The sequence below is a fragment of the Muscardinus avellanarius genome (assembly GCF_963383645.1).
Source record: "Muscardinus avellanarius genome assembly, chromosome: 13".
Taxonomy (NCBI): Eukaryota; Metazoa; Chordata; class Mammalia; order Rodentia; family Gliridae; genus Muscardinus; species Muscardinus avellanarius.
Genome location: NC_137799.1, coordinates 36,965,491 through 36,983,777, shown reverse-complemented (window position 1 = coordinate 36,983,777; position 18,287 = coordinate 36,965,491). Strand labels below are relative to the sequence as shown.

At 38.9% G+C, this 18,287-nt stretch overlaps 1 protein-coding gene and 1 pseudogene across 2 annotated transcripts in view; both read left to right on the top strand.

Moving 5' to 3' along the window:
- The window catches only part of NCBP1 (nuclear cap binding protein subunit 1), a gene marked incomplete at both ends in the record, with an annotated part of 46,542 nt that overhangs the window by 28,040 nt on the left and 215 nt on the right, over nucleotides 1–18,287 (top strand). Inside the window, 10 exons of the mRNA XM_080708925.1 lie at nucleotides 652–714; nucleotides 892–966; nucleotides 2,827–2,930; nucleotides 7,103–7,225; nucleotides 9,190–9,292; nucleotides 9,883–9,976; nucleotides 11,157–11,260; nucleotides 12,997–13,111; nucleotides 16,256–16,384; nucleotides 17,316–17,429. Coding sequence (XP_080565051.1) covers nucleotides 652–714; nucleotides 892–966; nucleotides 2,827–2,930; nucleotides 7,103–7,225; nucleotides 9,190–9,292; nucleotides 9,883–9,976; nucleotides 11,157–11,260; nucleotides 12,997–13,111; nucleotides 16,256–16,384; nucleotides 17,316–17,429 — 1,024 coding nt within the window. The remainder of the gene's footprint in view (nucleotides 1–651; nucleotides 715–891; nucleotides 967–2,826; nucleotides 2,931–7,102; nucleotides 7,226–9,189; nucleotides 9,293–9,882; nucleotides 9,977–11,156; nucleotides 11,261–12,996; nucleotides 13,112–16,255; nucleotides 16,385–17,315; nucleotides 17,430–18,287) is intronic.
- Nucleotides 14,094–14,585, top strand: LOC308272576 (large ribosomal subunit protein uL6-like; annotated as a pseudogene). Its single transcript has one exon. The product of its transcript is annotated as a large ribosomal subunit protein uL6-like (transcript).

Genomic DNA, 18,287 nt, shown 5'->3' with positions numbered 1-18,287 from the left:
TCAAGTCCTGTTGTTCACCTAAAGATGAAAGGTAAGCTGGACATGGTGGCCCACACCTGTAATCCCAGTACTGGGAGGCTGAGACAGGAAGATCCAGGTTTGCAGCCAGTCTCACCAACTTAGGCCTTCCACAACTTAACAAGATCCTGTTTCAAAATAAAATAAAAAATAGTGCCGGAGGTGTAGCTCAGTGGTAGAATGCTCCTGCGTTCGATCTCAGTACCACAAAAAAATAAAAGGTGACACTGTTTGAAGAAATGAAAATAGAGGACTATAAAAGCGAGTTGTAGAGCCAGATAGAGTGGTGCGTGTCTGTAATCCAGTACTTGGGAGACTGAGGCAGGAAGATTGTAGATTGAGGCTAGCCTCAGCATTTCAACAAGACCCTCAGCAAATTACTGAGACCCTGTTTCAAACTAAAATATAAAAGGCTGTGGCCTAGCTCAGGGGTAGAATGCCCGTGGTTCAATCCCCAGTACCAAAAAGAGGGGAAAAGAATGAGAGAGGATTTATAGAGAAGAAAAAGTTGCAGGAGAAGATAGAGCTGCATGTGGGGGGTGCTCTTTATTAACCATAAAAGTAGGGCTTATCTGTGTGATACAGATTCCTGTTCTAATTATCAAACTTTCTTTTTTCCCCCACCTCATATAGATTTATTAATTGGTTTTCTCATCATCTATGTAACTTTCAATTCCGCTGGAGCTGGGAAGATTGGTAAGTGTGGAATATTTATCTTTCTCTAGAGTCACCAACTTTAAAACTGTAACTTAAAAACAATCAAATATGTTTTCTTTGATATTAATTTCCTGTAAGTGGAATAATTACTTAGAGTTCAAGTTAGGCCTAAGTGCAGATAATGTGTAAATACTTATAAAACTATTTCCATATTAGGTCAGAATGTCTTACTCAAGATCCTGAAAGTCCCAAACCAAAGTTTGTGAGAGAAGTTCTAGAGAAATGTATGAGGTGAGTTCTTTATGTTTTCTCCTTCATTTAGGTTTCTTAATCTTTCTTGGAGAATTTTTTTTCTCTTTGCTGCATTCATGATATGTATCCAGAATTTTTTTTTTTTAACCTCACTTTATAATTGAGATTTAGAGTGAAAAAAATTAGGCTGCTATACCAACTGGACTCTATGTGAATTAAGCCAGAGTGTTTTTTTTTTTTAAGTATACTATAAAATGATTTCAAATTTGTAGAAAAGTTATCAAAATAGTACAAAGAACCTGTGTCCTGTTCATAGATTCCCAAGTTACTATCATTTTATCATGTTTATTCTATTTTGTCTCCGGTGTCTGTACCCATTACACACCTTTGAGAACAAGCTGGAGACTGGATGGCCCATCTTCCTTCAATCAGTGATGTTTCACCAAATAAAGCTACCCTCCTTTATAGCCACCATACAAACCTGCAAGTGAAATGCGCTCTGGCACAGCACCACCATAAATCCCCAGACACGCTGCAGCTTTACCAACATGCCAACATGTCTTCCTTTCTGACCCAGAATCCTGTGCAGAACATGGGTAGTGTTGAGTTGTCGTTCTTGTCAGACTCCTTCAGTTTAGGACATTTATTCTTCACCTCTCATGTCCATGTCAGTTTAAAGAGTCCAGACCGTACTTCCTTGGATTGCTCTGATGTTTATTTTCTGTGTGATGCAGGCCTATTACTTCACGTGTCACATCAGGAGGTGACGCGAATCCTACCCTGGTGATGTTGGTCTTGATCACCTGGCTGTGTTGCTGCCTGCCAGGTTTCTCCATCTTAGCCTCATCATCTTGTCCTACTTGAAATTGATATTTTGCAGGAGACATTCTCAGATTACACTCTCATCATTCAGCAAATCTCCACGGAAAATGCCTACTTTTATCAGCCTCCATTGTGGTAGATTGCCAAGTGATGATTCTCTTTTTCCATTATTTTTTTTTTTATTAGTTGGCATTCTACTGTAAGAAAGAGGTATCTTTTCCCCCAATTTATTCCTTTACTTATAATCAGTAGGACTAATAAATTTGTTTCAGCTAATGCATCATAAACTATGACCATCATTTTGCTGCCAAATTGTCCCTGATTTGTCCATGGGGAGCCCTATAAGCCTTATGTCTTTTTTTTTAATGATTCATTTAGCATTTCTTTATTTTCTGGTGTTAGCTTTTCTAAGCACACGTTTCTTTACCCTTCCTTCTAGGAATTGTCTATTCAATGTACCCTAGTTTCTAAGAGTACGATGTTTAGGAACCAAGATCTGGTCCCTGGATGTGCTCATGGTTATTGGGGTACCATTGGTTCTGAGTCCTCTTGGTGGACACATATGCAAAATGTATCTATAAATATTTTTATATTCGTTTGTGTGTGTGTGTGTGTGTGTGTGTATCCATCTTCTTCAGTTCTAACCTAATATGTTCTTTATGGCCTTCTTCTGTGGCATGATTTATAACCTTCTCAGGCAGTAAGAAACTTGGCTCCTATTACTTTCCATACTTTTTTTTTTTAATGCAGTACAACTAATCTTTCAACCATACAGACCTACTCTTCTATCAATGCTATCCTACAATCACCTCACATCCTTGGCTACAAGGCTTGTGGGCCCCCTAGTACAAGATTCAATGCAGGCCAGTACCTTTTGAAGTTGGCCTGACGTTTGGTGGACTAAGACAAAAGCCTTTAAGAAGGCTTTTTCCTCTGTTTTACTTCTTGGTTGTCAGCTGAGTTCAGGGTATTAGAAATAGTGATTTTTTTTTTTTTTTCAGGTAAGTTGGGTATGACTAAAGAATGAAACTGATGAAAGATAAAAGATATTTTCTGAGGCTGTTTTTTGTATTGTAGGTTGTCTTATCATCAGCGCATAGTAGATATTGTCCCTCCTACCTTCTCAGCTCTATGTCCTGCAAACCCAACCTGCATTTACAAATATGGAGATGAAAGTAGCAGTAAGTAATAAAACAAGACAAATCCTTCTATCTTTGAAAAGTACCAATGCAAGTACACTCTGAAGTCATTTATTTAAAGGTGAAGAAACTGAAGTGTTTTTTTCTTTGGGTTATTTTCTTTCTCTTTGCATACTGAATACAATATTATGTTCATGGCAGCATTTTAAATATAATGCCCAGAGTAGCAAGATGAATTTATAGCCAAATTGTACTAAACTAAGAATGTGTATTTGTAATGATGATGGAGATTACTTGAATTGACTATCTTCTGACAGTTCAGTTGTGGTGTTGGCAGCATAGGTGCACTTGGAAGTCTTTCTCTAGAAATAAATTCATAAATATTATTTTCTTACCTTTTGTCCACATCATCTCTGAGATTGTACTGTAAGTAAGAGGGGCTATAATTTGAGATGCTATTTTGTGTTTACATAGTCTTTATGCTTAATGAAAGTAAGGTGTTGTACATTGGTGACCAGTGATGCAGAGTTAGGCATAGGGCTTGTCCAGGTGAGTCTTTTTAGGTTGCACTGAGCACAGCCTCTCCATGAGCCTTCCATTTTGGGTTGTGTGGAGGTTCTTTGCATCTGGGAACTCTGCTCTTCCTTGTCTTGTGCCATTACCCCAGTGTGAAAAGTCCTTTCTAGCTCTAATTCCTGTTTTCTTCCTGGGGTGTAGCCCAAGTGCTCCTATAAAGATATTTCTTTTAGCCTTTAGCAAGCTGGTTAAATATTCCTTGCTAGAATGTAAATTCCTTGCTGACAGAAGATTCTGGTTTTATCGTGTATGTGTTCCTTTGTATTTCTCTTATTTCTTTTTTTCTCATTATTACAGTTTTATTATTATTATTATTATTATTATTATTATTATTATTATTATATTCATGCATCATATTTGGGTAAAAAACTTGTGTGTACATACATATACACATCACCGATTTAACCCCTACCCAATTCCCAACCCATTCCCTCCCCGTCTGTCCTTCCCTTGCTTGGCTTAGTGGTTGACTTCGATATGTTTAAGTACATTGTGTGTTTTAGAGATTTTCCTTCTTCCCCCCTCCTTTCTCCTCCTTTAGGTTGCCTTGTTTGCTCCTCTGTAGGATTTCCTTTTTCATCTAGAGTTCCTCCTATGACCCATTTCTCCCTAACTCTCACATATTAGGGAAAGCATCTGCTTTCTTATTTTTTGTCAGTGACTAATCTCACTTAGCATAATGCCCTCCAATTCCATCCATTTCCCTGAAAATGATGTAATTGAGTTTTTTTTGATGGCTGAGTAAAATTCCATTGTGTACATATCCCACAGTTTTGTAATCCATTCATCTGTTGATGGACACCTTGGCTGATTCTATAGTTTGGCTATGGTGAATTGTGCAGCTATGAACATAGATACACATGCATTGGTTTGGTAGTTTGGTTTCCTATCTTTTGGGTAAATACCCAGAAGTGGTATTGCTGGATCAAATGGTAGATTTGTTCCCATTCTTCTAAGGATTCTCCATACTGTTTTCCAAAGTGGTTGCACTAATTTGCAATCCCACCAACAATGTCTTATTGTTCCCACTTCTCCACATCCTCACCAGCATCTGATGTTGTTTGTGTTTTGAATGATTGCCATTCTAGTTGGAGTTAGGTGAAATCTCAGGGTAGTTTTGATTTGCATCTCTCTGATTGCCATTGATGTTGAGCATTTTTTCATGCATTTATTGGCCATTTGAATTTCTTTTGTGAAGTGTCTATTTTATTTGCCCATTTTGTTATTGGATGCTTTGTTTTCTTAGTGTTGAGTTTCTTGAGTTCTCTGTATATTCTAGATATTAGTCCTCTATCAGACATGTAGGTGGCAAAAATCTTCTCCCATTCTGTTGTCTCTTGATTGAGGTTCTTGATAGTTTCCTTTGCTGAACAGAAGCTTTTCAGTTCATGCAATCCACATATTGATTCGCCTTTTAATTTGTTGTGCCTTTGGGGTCTTGTTGAGAAAGTGTTTATCTGTGCCTATGTGTTACAGTGTTGGACCTATGCCCTCTTCAAGGAGCTTCAAGGTCTCTGGTTTGATTTCCAAGTCTTTGTTCCATCTTGAATTGACTTTTGTACAGGGTGAGAAAGTGGGATTAATTTCCAATTTTCTGCATATGGTTAACCAGTTTTGCCAACACCATCTGTTGAACAGGCTATCTTTTCTCCAGTGTATGTTTTTGGCCCCTTTGTCAAAAATCAATTGGCTGAAAGTGTGTGGACTTGTTTCTGGGTCTTCTATTCTGCTCCATTGGTCTATGTTTTTTTTTTTTTTTTTTTTTTTTTTTTTGCCAGTACCATGCTATTTTTATAACTATGGCTTTGTAGTATAGTTTAAAGTCATGTATTGTGAATCCTCTTGCATGGTTTTTGTTGCTGAGAACTACCTTGGCTGTTCTGGGCTTTTTGTTATTCCAGATAAATTTAAGGACTGATTTTTCTATGTCTTTGAGGAATGATCAATAATATTTATTCTGCCAATCCATGAACATGGAAAATCCTTCCATCTTCTAAGATCTTCTTTGATTTCTTTTTTCAGTATTTTATAATTTTCTTTGTAGAGATCTTTTACCTCTTTGGTCAAGTTTATTCCTAAGTATTTTATTTTTTTGCACCCTTTATCTCATTTGACTCTGAATTCTTTTCGAAAGTCCCCTATTATTTCTAAAGTTATTTTTCTGATTTGATCTTCTAGAGATCTCTGAATTTCTGTGTTATCAGGCTCTGATCTTGTGGAGTTGTGGGCATTCATTGCTCCATTGTTATTCCTCTTTCCCATGATTTCAGAAGTTTGTGCCTTCTCTGAGTTCTTCCCTGGGTCACTACGACTTCACTTAAGGTGCTCTGGATCTCGAGTCTGTGGTAGCTCAGTCACCACTACTCCTTTACTGGGTTATATCACAAAGTCTCAGACCCAGAGAGTCAATCAAGGCTGCTTGAGACCATGGGGGTGCCAGGCTGGGCGTTCTTCCATGGGGAGCTGCAACTATGGTGTGATATCTCTGCCGCCGCCACTCCCCCACTGGGTTGGACTGCAAAACTCTCCAACCCAGGGAGACTATCTGTGCAAGTCCCTGGGAGTGCAGTATTGAGATTTCTCCTCTAGGGGCTGTAATTTGACTCACGGTTGTTGAGTGCACTGATGGAGCCGTAGTGGACTCAGTGAACTCCACTGCTGCCATGCCGTCAGCCGTGAGGTTGGCGTATTTCTTCTCTGGTTTTGAGCTCTGCTCTTGAGTCCCTGCAGGGTGTGCTGAGCCCGGCCCCTGGGAGCTTTAGATGCTCCTTGCACCGAAAAAAACTTCTGAATTCTGCCTGACTGTTCCGCAGCTACTTACCTCAGCTCGCTGTCCATCCCTCCTGTCTGGAGCCTGGTGGCTTGTTGAGTGCACTGATCTGGAGCCATCTGGTGAACTCCTATTTCTCTTATTTCCCCTCCCACTTTCAGGGAAAAGTCCATAGCGTATATTATTTGCCTGTTCTCGTGTGACCTGTTATAATTGACTATTCATTCTAGGTGCTTATAACTCATTCTGTGATCCTGTCGATTTTCTCATCCTTATCCGTATAAAAGGATTGCCTCTTTTGTTATTATGTAGATTTCCTGTTGCCTTTACACTAGTACAACTTTTGTACAATAAGAACTCAATAGATAACAACCAATAGTAAACACATGAGCAGCTGCTGCAAATGTGTTGACTCAGCAAAAGAAGAGCAGAAAAAGCCTTTCTTAAAGTGGCAATCTTTACCTAGCTCAACTTAGTTTCTACTGTCCCAGAAGAAAAAAAGGAAGAAGAGGGGGTGGTTGGCAAAAATGAAAGATATGTTGGTTCTAGGCTTTTGAGCTTAGGAAGGCCCTGCAAAGATGAGGGCCGGTAAAAGAACAGTTGTACCAAATCCTGAATGATATTATCCAACTGTTATTACAGAAGTATTGAAATGAAGATTGTCTCTTTTAGGTTAAAAAAAAGTATTGGCTTATTAAATGAAACTTTCACATGTGATATCTTTACACAATTTAAATATCGGTCTTGAGATAAAAGAGTGTCCTATTTTGGAAGAAAGAAATTTTTTGTTGTTTTTGTTTGTTTCTCAAGTAACTTCCTAAGAATAATCCCTCAGTTTGATCTATCTTTCCCTCTATTTTGTTTTTAGATTCTCTTCCTGGACATTCTGTGGCCCTCTGTTTAGCTGTTGCCTTTAAAAGTAAGGCAACTAATGATGAAATTTTCAGCATTCTGAAAGATGTACCAAATCCTAACCAGGATGATGATGATGGTAAGGGAATTAAATATTTCTTCAATGGAACTATGTATGGATTAAACTAAAGCATAAATATAGCTTTGGCAATGTGAGTTTCTCTTAAATCTCCTTGGATTCTCATAAAGCATTATATGTTCTGCTTGGCTTATTCATCCTGTCTTAAACTCCAAGTATTTTCCCCTTATTTAAAAAGAAGCCCTAGTCGTGCGTGGTGGTGCATGCTTGTAATCCCTATGCTTGGGAGGCGGAGATAGGAGGATCACGCAGGTTCGAAGCCAGCCTTACTGGCTTAAGAGACCTTGTTTCCAAATTTAAAAAAATATAAAATAGATTGAGAGTGTAGCCCAGAGGTAGAAGGATTTCCAGGAACCCCAGTACCACTTTAGAAAAAAAGCCCGAACATTCCTGTGAAATAGCTTTACATTAAGAATATGAATTTTATTCACTTTACATAGAGTAAAATGTACCTTGGTCATTCATGAATGTTAAATATTTCTTGCTTTCATGAGAAGTTCCTGAATATGAAGACTTGGTGTGTCATAAAGGTGGATCTTTTCTTCAAATAAGTTATTATAATACTGTTCATAATTTCAGCCAGAATCATAGTTTTGTTTTATGAGTAAGGGTGGGAAAATGGACAGTTTCTAAGATTACCTGAATTAGTAAATGGATCAGGAAAGAAATGATGAAAAGGGCTGGCCTTGTCACATACTAAAACATCGTGCAATGTTTAGTTACTTATAGTCAGTGTGATAGTGACATCAGAAAAGGGGGAGGAAGGGAATCAGTAGAACAAACCAGGTGAGTGGTGCACACTTGTAATCTTAGTACTTGGGAGGCTGAGACAGGAGGATCACAGGTTCAAAGCCAGCCTGGGAAACTTAGCAAGTCCCTGTTTTGCAAATAAGTAATAAAATCAGTCTGAGGGTTTAACTTGCAAATAGAATGTCTCTGGGTTAGCTGGGCGTGGTGGTGCACGCTTGTAATCCCAGCATTCAGGAGGCTGAGATTAGAGGATCGCAGTTCACAGACAGCCTCAGCCACTTAGTGAGGCCCTCTGCAACTCAGACCCGGTTTCAAAATAAAGAATAAAAAATAGGGCAGGAGGTGTAGCTCGGAGGTCGAATGTCCCTGGGTTCCATCCCCAGACCCGCAAAAAAAAAAAAAAGAAAAAAGAATGCCTCTGGGTTCAATCCCCACTACACACACACACACACACACACACACACACACACACATTGGTAGAACAGGTAAGTCTACTGGGATAACTGAGTAACTGTATGGGAGGAATATATTTAGAAAGCATAAGTCAAAGTAATATGGGAATAAATAGGATCTTTCCATCATGTAGACTGAATTTTTTTTTTTTTTTTAATTTTTTGTGTGTGGTACTGGGGGGATGGAACCTAGGGGCTTTTCTACCTCCAGGCTATACTCCCAGCCCTATTTTATACTTTATTTGGAATCAGGGTCTCATTAAGTTGCTGAGAGCCTCACTCAGTAGCTGAGGCTGGCTTCAAACCTGTACGATCCTCCTGTCTCAAGCCTCCCAAGCACTGGGATTACAAGCACATGTGCCACCTCACCCAGCTAGACAGAATTTTTTTTTTTTTAAGTCGTACTGGGGTTCCTGGAAACCCTTCTACCTCTGGGCTACACTCCCATTTGCTTCGAACCTTTGCTATCCTCCTGTCTCCGCCTCCCAAGCGTGGGGATTACAAGCATGTGTCACCACACCCGGCTTAGACAGAATTTTTTAAAGAAGTGGATCATATAAAAGAATTAAGGAAACTATAAAACTAAAGACTACGTTTAACTTTGTATTTTGAGTATTTTAAATCAGGAGTTGTGTTTTATTTATTTACTGTTATATGAATGTCTGACTTAAGCATTTGGTTATGAGCATCTATTCAGCATTTCAGATGTGCATCAAGGAAATTGCTATACTTATATTTATATCACTATGAAATATTTTTCAGATGAAGGATTCAGTTTTAACCCTTTGAAAATAGAGGTCTTTGTACAGACTTTGCTACACTTGGCAGCCAAGTCATTTAGCCACTCCTTCAGTGCTCTTGCAAAGTAAGTACAGGCCTGTGAACACTCACAGTATAGTCACTTTTACATAAAGTGTTGAGTATGAAGATCTTAGCGGTATTATATAACTTAATGGATTTTTGTTTGTGATAGCTAAAATCCCTATCCCATGGCTTCTGTGAGTCTGTATGTACATGGAAGGCGCATTCTTCATATTGACACTGGGAGAGTTTGGTGAAAACCTAGGTCTTTAGGACTGTCAATTATATGGTCAGAAGCTCCCAGCCTGCATAAGCATTTTCCCAAAGGAAAGGAGGCAAAAATGAGAGGTTACTACATTTTTATAGCTGCCCACAGGTTGGCATCTAAAGACAGACCTGTTTTAACTTTACGTTAACTTTACGTTTGAGGTTACTACATTTCTCCAAAGGAGAAAGAGCATACAAATATTCTTGTCAGATTTTGTGACAACTGCCATACAAACTGTAAATTACTAACCATACCTTTTATGTCCTTAACAGTTAATTATTATTTTTCACTTAATATTGTATTATAAATGAGTAACATTGAAAAGACTTTGAAAACATTAAAATGATGGATGAATAAGTAATTATGTTCTCCCTCATTATCAAAAGGTTTCATGAAGTCTTCAAAACTCTAGCAGAGAGTAACGAAGGAAAGTTACATGTGCTAAGAGTTATGTTTGAGGTTTGGAGGAACCATCCACAGGTAAAAGTCATCTAATTAGACATGCCGAGGCTTTGATTATATGGTTAAAATGACACGGCAATTAATTGCCATTGTTTTCGTTTGTAAAAGATAAAATTCGGCTAGATGTGGTGGCACACACTTGTAATCCCAGCATTTGGGAGGCTGAGACCGGAGGATCACGGTTTGCAGACAGCCTCAGATACTTAGTGAGGCCCTTTGCAACTCAGTGTGGCCCTGTTTCAAAATAAAGGATAAAAAATAAGGATAGGGGTATACCCTGGAGTTAGAATGCCCCTGGGTTCCATCTCCAGTACCAAAAAAATAAAAGATAAAATTCGATTCTGCCTATAAGATGGTTTTTAAAACTACTTTTTTTTTTTTTTTTTTGTCCTGCTGGAATGATGATGGACTGATTCATTCTTTAAAAAGCAAGTGTTAAGCTGGACATGGTGGTGTACTCTTCTAATCCAGTACATTAGAGGCTGAGACAGGAGAGTCACATGTTCTCAGCCAGCCTCAGCTACTTAGGCCCTCTGAAACTTAGTGGGACCCTGTTTCAAAATAAAGACTAAAAAATAGAGCTGGGGTTGTAGCGCGGAGGTAGAATGCCCCTGGGTTCAATCCCCAGTACTGAGAGGGGAAAAAAAAAAAAAAAAGTCTTATAATTTGGTTTTGGGCCTTAATAGCTCAGTACATTTTCAAGTGTTCAGTAAGAATGCTTCTTGCTGAGCGGTGTCTATGCAGTAGCTAGGAAATGGTTCTCTAGTCTATCCAGTTTCTACAAATAAGCTCAAACATATTTCTCAAACCTTAATAAATTGTTATACTGTGCTTTATACAAAGGCATTCAAATAAATTTCATAAGACAGCCAAGATTTTTTTTATTATACACCATAGTTATATTTTTTTATTTGGGGGATTCAATTGAAATTAGGTACTTTTTTTTATAGGTATCATCTGAAAAAAAGTTAAGTGTTATCAGAGATTTTCTTTTCATTCAATCTTTATTGGTACTATAGTATTTCTTACAGTGCTAGAGCCAAGCAGAGGGCAGAATATATCTTAAGACCTACTAATCAAATTGATTAATTCTCTTGCCACTAAAAATGAGTTTTATAGTCCTATTTTACATTTGTAACAGTAGTGTTAATGTAGCTACATGTAAGTGTGATTTATCCTGATAATTTTTCTCTTGTAGATGATTGCTGTTCTCGTTGATAAGATGATTCGTACACAGATTGTTGACTGTGCAGCAGTGGCAAATTGGATCTTCTCCTCAGAACTGTCTCGTGACTTTATTAGGTTTGGACCAGAATTTGGAGTTCATATATAAGAGACCACATGTATATGAATTCTTAGAGATTATTAATTTTGTAAAATAACTCATATTACTTAATAACAGTTCTTATTTCTGAGGTTGTACAGGCTACATTTTGATCAGGACTGGGAAAGCAGGAGTTGACACCTAACAGGAAACAAGCAAATTATTTGCAACGACATAAACATTCATCGTAGCACTTTAACTTCTCTGCTTTTATTGCTAGAGGACCATGGTCTGAAACATAACGAGTCCCTAGGGGTATAGGGTATAGGCTATGGTAAAAAATTCTTTCATACCAGCCAAATTTATATTCACAACAGAAAGGCATTTTCAGATTTGTAAACATTCGAAAACTGACCACTCATTTATGTGTTAGCCACTATCCTGAATGATACACGTTACAACTTGTTTTATGCTCCCATCACCATTATTGTCCACATTTTATAGAATAGGGAAATGACAGAATGCTTAAGAAGTTTTCCAAAAGTCCCACAACTCAGTACAGAGCCAGGATTCATCCCAGGTGTTTTTTGAGGTGTTTCTTCATTCATTCGTTCATTTGTTTGTTTTTTGTCTGTGTTCCGGGGCATTCTATCTCTCAGCTACACCCCCAGCCCTATTTTATTTTTTATTTTGAAACAGGATCTCACCAAGTTGTGGAAGGCTTCACTGAATTGCTAAGGGTGATCTTGAACCTGCAATCCTGCTGTCTCAGCCTCCCAAGTTCTGGAGTTACAGTTATGCACCACCATGCCTGGCTAGCTCAGATGTTTTTAACTCCGTAAAGTTTTTTTTTTGGCCCTACCAGAGTTAAACTGCTCTGTTCTTTGGTCCTCTCTTCTAGCATTCTAGACTTGAAGCTGTTATCTCCCACTTAAATTATTGTCTGGGTCACATTTTGCATAAGTAGTATTTTGTGCTGTATCCTAAAGTTAGGAAGCCTAGTTTGCAAACAAAAAAAGCTCCAATAAAACAGTTATGCAGCAAGTATTTCAAAGCATCTTTAACGTGATCCTCATCAGCTACCGATGAAAGTAGCTGACATATTTATCTTATTCTTAAAGCCCGTGTGTGTGTGTGTGTGTGTGTGTGTGTGTGAGTGTTGCAGTACTGGGGTTTGAACCCGGGGGCATTCTACCTTGAGCTATACCCCCAGCCCTGGTTTTTATTCTTTATTTTGAAATGGTCTCACTAAGTTGCTGAGGCTGGCCTTGAACCCATGATCCTCTTGTCTTGGCCTGTGAAGTATTGGGATTACAAGCATGTGCATGCCTGGCTGTATTAGTTTCTTAAATGTTCCAAGAGAATGGGTTGGCGGTCTACTCAATAATATAAATATGTGAAATGAGCCTCAAATTAGGCCCCATCTTATGAAAAGTTCAACATAATGTTGACATTTAGGAGGGAGAAAATGTATTTCTCTCTGAATGTTAGTGTTTTTCACAATTTACCACTTTAATTAAGGGTTAAAAGAAAAATGACGAGGATGCAACGTTCCCCTCGGGGAGTTTACTTGAGCCTAATGGGTGGAGATAGATGCTTATACTGTCTGTAAGAAAAAGCAAATCCTAAGAGTTGATGGAGAGGCATGACTAATTGTGCCCAAAGAATGAAAGGCTACAACACTTAAGAATGAAATAGGTTATAAAATTTGAGAGGATATATTTTCTATAAGCATAGCTTAACAAACAATAACCAAGTGCCACATTACTTTAAGGTTGTTTGTTTGGGAAATCTTGCACTCTACAATTCGTAAAATGAACAAACATGTTCTGAAGATCCAGAAGGAGCTAGAAGAAGCTAAAGAGAAACTAGCAAGGCAACACAAACGGGTAAGTCTTATGTCAGCTTATCAGTGGCTAAAGATGATGTGCCAGAAACTATAGAAAATATTCAGAGTCCATTACCTTGATGGCAATTTATTTTTTCCTGAGGCCAAGTTCTACAGAGCTGTTTTCAAAAACAGTGGAGGAGGAAGGAACAGGTAATCTGTTGTGTACTGTTATACTGCCTGGTATAGGCCATGAACTTAACTTTTCCCACGTTAACTATGTCTGGGTCAGCTTTCTGTTTGCACTTCCTAGAGAGAAAGAGGAAAAGGGAAGAGAGGACCCTTGTATTTTCTGAGTCTCTGGTGTCAGGGAGAAGACCGTTGATGCTTATTACTTTCCCAGGATTTTGGGAAAGGATGGGACAGACACTCCCTAGTTTACAAAACTACTTCTCATGGTAAGAAGTTGTTTAGTATTTTAGCTTTTGGGGAGGAGAGCTGGCTGCATTCTGTGACTTAGTATAATAATACTGATATTCTCCATATCACTATTTTCCAGTGGTAGGCATATTTACCAAAGTTGAAGGGGAAAAAAAAGTTTAATGACTTATATGAACCTTTAGCAAATTTGCATGCTGGTCTCCATAGATGGAGACATAAATATATACCTATGCAAATGTAAACATACACTCACAAACCTAAAATACTATAAGGTAAGTGGTGTCATTCCATTTTTTTAGACGTCTAAATTGAAGCTCAAAATGAAATAACATGCTCAAGGTTGCATAGCATGGACAGGGCTAGGTTCTGATCCAGGTTTGTCATACTCCGGGGATTTTTTCCTCCTGCTACACTGTTTCTAGAAATACACTAATAAAGGAAGCTGCTAGCCATGTGTAACTATTTAAAATTATCTGAATACAATTTAAAGTTCACATTTTCAAGTGCCACATTTCAAGTACTCGGCAGCCATTTGTGGCTAATGGCTGTTGTAACTGGCAGTACAAATTTCTCTGGTAATCTTTGCTGCATCTACTGTGAGAATGAAGACCATTCTCAGCTGTGAGACTGTTGACATTCCAGAAAATGTCGACATAACTCTGAAGGGACCCACAGTTATTGTGAAGGGCCTTAGAGGAACCCTGCGAAGGGACTTGAATTACATCAGTGTAGAACTCCGTTTCCTTGGGAAGAAAAAGAAAGGGCTCTGTGTTGACAGATGGTAGGGAAATGGGAATGGCTCCTGTTCTCACTGTCTGTAGTCCTGTGCAGAACGTGATCGAGGGCATTACCCTGGGCTTCTTACAAGATGACGTCTATGCTCAGCTCCCCATCCATGTTGTTATTCAGGAGAATGGGTCTCATTGAAATCCAGAATTTCTTAGGTGAATAATAAAACTGTAGCATTCAGATGAGGACAGGCATTGCTTGTTCAGTATCTCAAGCTCAGAAAGATGAATAAATCCTTCAAGGAGATGATATTTGAGCTTGCTTCAAATTCAGCTGCTTTAAATTCAGCAAGCCACAACAGTTAACTAGGATATCGGAAAGTTTGGGGATAGTATCTGTTTAGCAGGCTGATGAATGAGACCTAAAAGTTATCCAGATACAGAAACAAGATCCTGGATTATAAGATATTTTAGTGACACAATAAAAAACTTCTGTTGGACCCAGGTGTGGTGGCGCATGCTTATAATCCCAGCATTTGGAAGGCTGAGACAGGAGGATCACAGTTTGAGGCCAGCCTCAGCTACTTATTGAGGCCCTCTGCAACTTAGTGAGACCTTGTTTCAATATAAAAAATAAAATATAGAATAAAAAGTAGAGCTGGTGGTGTAGCTCAGAGGTAGAATGCCCCTGGGTTCCATCCCTAGTACCGCAAAAAAAAAAAAAAAAAAAAAAAAAAAGCTCCTGTTGGTTTCAGGGGAGAGGAGACAACATTTCTATGGTATTTCTCTGTGGCAGACAGGTCTGTTGGGTGTGGAATTTAGCCTTTCCTTAGATATAATTAGGAAGACAAACATGTGCCCAGGTGTCTAGAATATAAGGATACCCCATAATACATGCTATATTAAGGATAAAAGCAGAATTCTTTCAAATCAGAGTGGTTCTAGTAATTTTGCTTAAGAATGGGAAAGGCTGTCATAGTTGGGCCTTAGCAGCAAAGCAGTAGCCAGGAGGACTGCCAGCCTTCTAGGCTTGGTGACACACAGCTTCCTACTAAAGGCTTGGTGTGTAACACGCTTAGATCCAGAAGCACCTGAGTCATGATCTTTTTCACCTTCCCAGTCTCTGAAATGGAGCTAAATCATGCTTTTTATCCTGCCTTACTCCAAAAGCCTCAGCAAGTGCCATATGCTCTTCACAGTGAGCTGGAAGGGAATTAAAGGTTACAGGGGTGCTTTGAGCCCACGATTGCTAGCAGAGTCTTGAACAGTCTGCTTTGAATTATTACATTATCAACTGGGCATAGTGGTGCATGCTTGTAATCCCAGTACTTGGAAGGCCGAGACAGGAGGATTAGAGGTTCACGGCCAAGCTCAGCTAATTAGGCCCTACGCAACTTAGACCCTGTTTCAAAAATAAAGAATAAAAAAACTCAAGTTATTAACCTATTATACCCTAGTACCACAGAAAGAATAAATAAAATGAATTATTACATGTCAGTTGAAGTCATTTCTATTTGTGAGAAGTATGAGTAGCCTAAGCTAATGAGTTGCGTGAGGGCCTGCCCAGCTTTTCCATGTGGCCCATTAGAGAAGAAATATCAGCAAGGTGGCCACACACACACGTAGTCAGGTAGTGTTATAGTCAACTCCTCGTCGCTGTTACCAAGTGCCACTAATTTCTCTTGCCTAGCAAGCACCTGTAGAGCTTGGGCGTGAGAAGACAGTGGCTCTGAACCGTACAAGACCTTGAGATGTATCAGGTTTTCTTTTTATTCCCTTGGTACTGGGATAGAACCCAGGGTTGCTTTACCACTGAGCTACATCTCTAGCCCTTTATCCATTCTTATTTTGAGACAGGGTCTCCTTAAGGTGCCCAGGCTTAAACTTGTGGTCCTTCTGCCTCAGCCGAGCAAGTAGCTGGGATCACAGCCATGTGCCACCACTCCCAGCACAGTACAGGCTTTTAGTAGCATTTGACTAGATACAAAAAACCCTTCCTTGATGAGATTTTCCTTTTGTTCCTGCACCTTCTGCAGCGAAGTGATGATGACGACAGAAGCAGCGACAGGAAAGACGGGGCTCTTGAGGAGCAAATAGAAAGACTGCAGGAGAGAGTGGAGTCTGCGCAGAGTGAGCAGAAGAACCTCTTCCTCGTTATATTTCAGGTAACTTGGCTTGGGATTTGTACACGTTAAAGAAATCGGTGCCTTTCTTTTGTTTAAAAATTTTTGTGCCAGGTACAGTGACACACATTTGTAATTTAAGTACTTGGGAGGCTGAAACAGGAGAATTGCATTTCATAGCCAACCTCAGCTACTTAGTGAGGCTCTCGGCAACTTAGTGAGACTGTTTCAGAAATAAAAAATAGGGCTGAGGGTGTAGCTCAAAGTAGAATGCCCCTGGGTTCCATCTCCAGTACTGGAGAAAAAAAAATAATAAAAATGTTTATAAAAGAAATAAAATGTCACCAATTCGAAGCCAGCTTGTATTATGCTTCTGAGTTCTGTGCCATTTACGTAGCACTTAAATAGCTCTCATATTTAATTACTACCTGTTGTTGGCGACTTAGAGAATGTTTCCTGGTGAATATTTTGTGCATAGATTCCTGTTAATATTTCTGATTATTTCCTTAGAATACAAGCCAAGGCCGGGCGTGGTGGCGCACGCTTGTAATCCCTGTGCTTGGGAGGTGGAGACAGGAGGATCGCGCTGGTTCGGAGCCAGCCTCGCTGGCTTAAGAGACCCTGTTTCCAAATAAAAAAATATAAAATAGGTCTGGGAGTGTAGCCCGGAGGTAGAAAGGCTTCCAGGAACCCCAGTACCACCAAAATAAAATAAAATAAAATAAAAAATACAATCCAAGTAATATTACCAGAATAAGTAATTTAGACATTAAAAGTCTTTATTGACAAAAAGAATACACCAACTCACATTATTGATCTTTCCATCTGACAATTTTCAATGAATCATTTGAAAATGAGGAGCACACACAGCGTACACACAGTGGAACAAGCAATACATTGAAGTCTCTGTCTTGAGTTTATTTCTAAAATATAAGATTATCCCTCTAACTTCAACGTCATTCCTCTTTTCTAGCGTTTTATCATGATCTTGACAGAGCACTTGGTACGCTGTGAGACCGATGGGACCAGTGTACTAACACCGTGGTATAAGAACTGTATAGAGAGGCTGCAGCAGATCTTCCTACAGGTTTGTGACTAGAAGATGAGTACCACTATCCCAGCCACAGGTTTTTCCATTAAACATCTTCACCAGCTTTGCCAGGAGATTATGTCATTACCTCTGGGCCCTTTAGTTTATATCTGTTTGCTGCTTTTATATAGCTCATCAGATATTTAGGCTTAGTTTAGTTGTATCATGTAGACTCTTTATTGACATTTTCTATGCTGGGAGTGCAGCTGCAATATAAAATGTAGAGGAAAAAAATGCTAAGGGAACAGTAACTGGATTTCTGAAAGTACTTGAAAATCTCATGAGGTGATAAATGGTACCCACGGAAGCCTGGTAAGCTGTGCAGTCTGGCTGCAAAAGAAAAATGCCAATACCTGCTTCGGCTAGGTTTAAGTTAAAGATGGTGTGGGAGAGTAGAAGTGAGTCTCTATCTTCAGACACCAACCTCCTAAATTCTCACTTGTTTTTCTAAAACAATTATGAATACAGACGTCTTTTTTTGAAGTTTAACTTTTTTAATCCTCCTCTAGATTTTTTTTTTTTTAATCACTGCCAATTTAAAAAGCTTTAACCTATAGGAATCAGAGTATATTAAAGGCTACCTAGGAGCATGTAGAAGAACTTTCATTTTCTGACTTTTTTTTTTTTATCTTCCTAAGTTAGTTTCTGTCTGGGCTGCTTTTTTAAAAATCCTGAAGTATTATGTCCTAATTAGTGGGGAGACCCAGTTGAACCTCATCTCTATTACTAGTAGCTGCCAATAGGCACTACTGCCACTGCCTGCCTTACATCAGGAGTTAGGTTTACTAGAAGCTGGTGAGAACTGAATTTTAAGAAGCTATTAGATACCCCTTTCCTCCCATTTCCCTCTACATT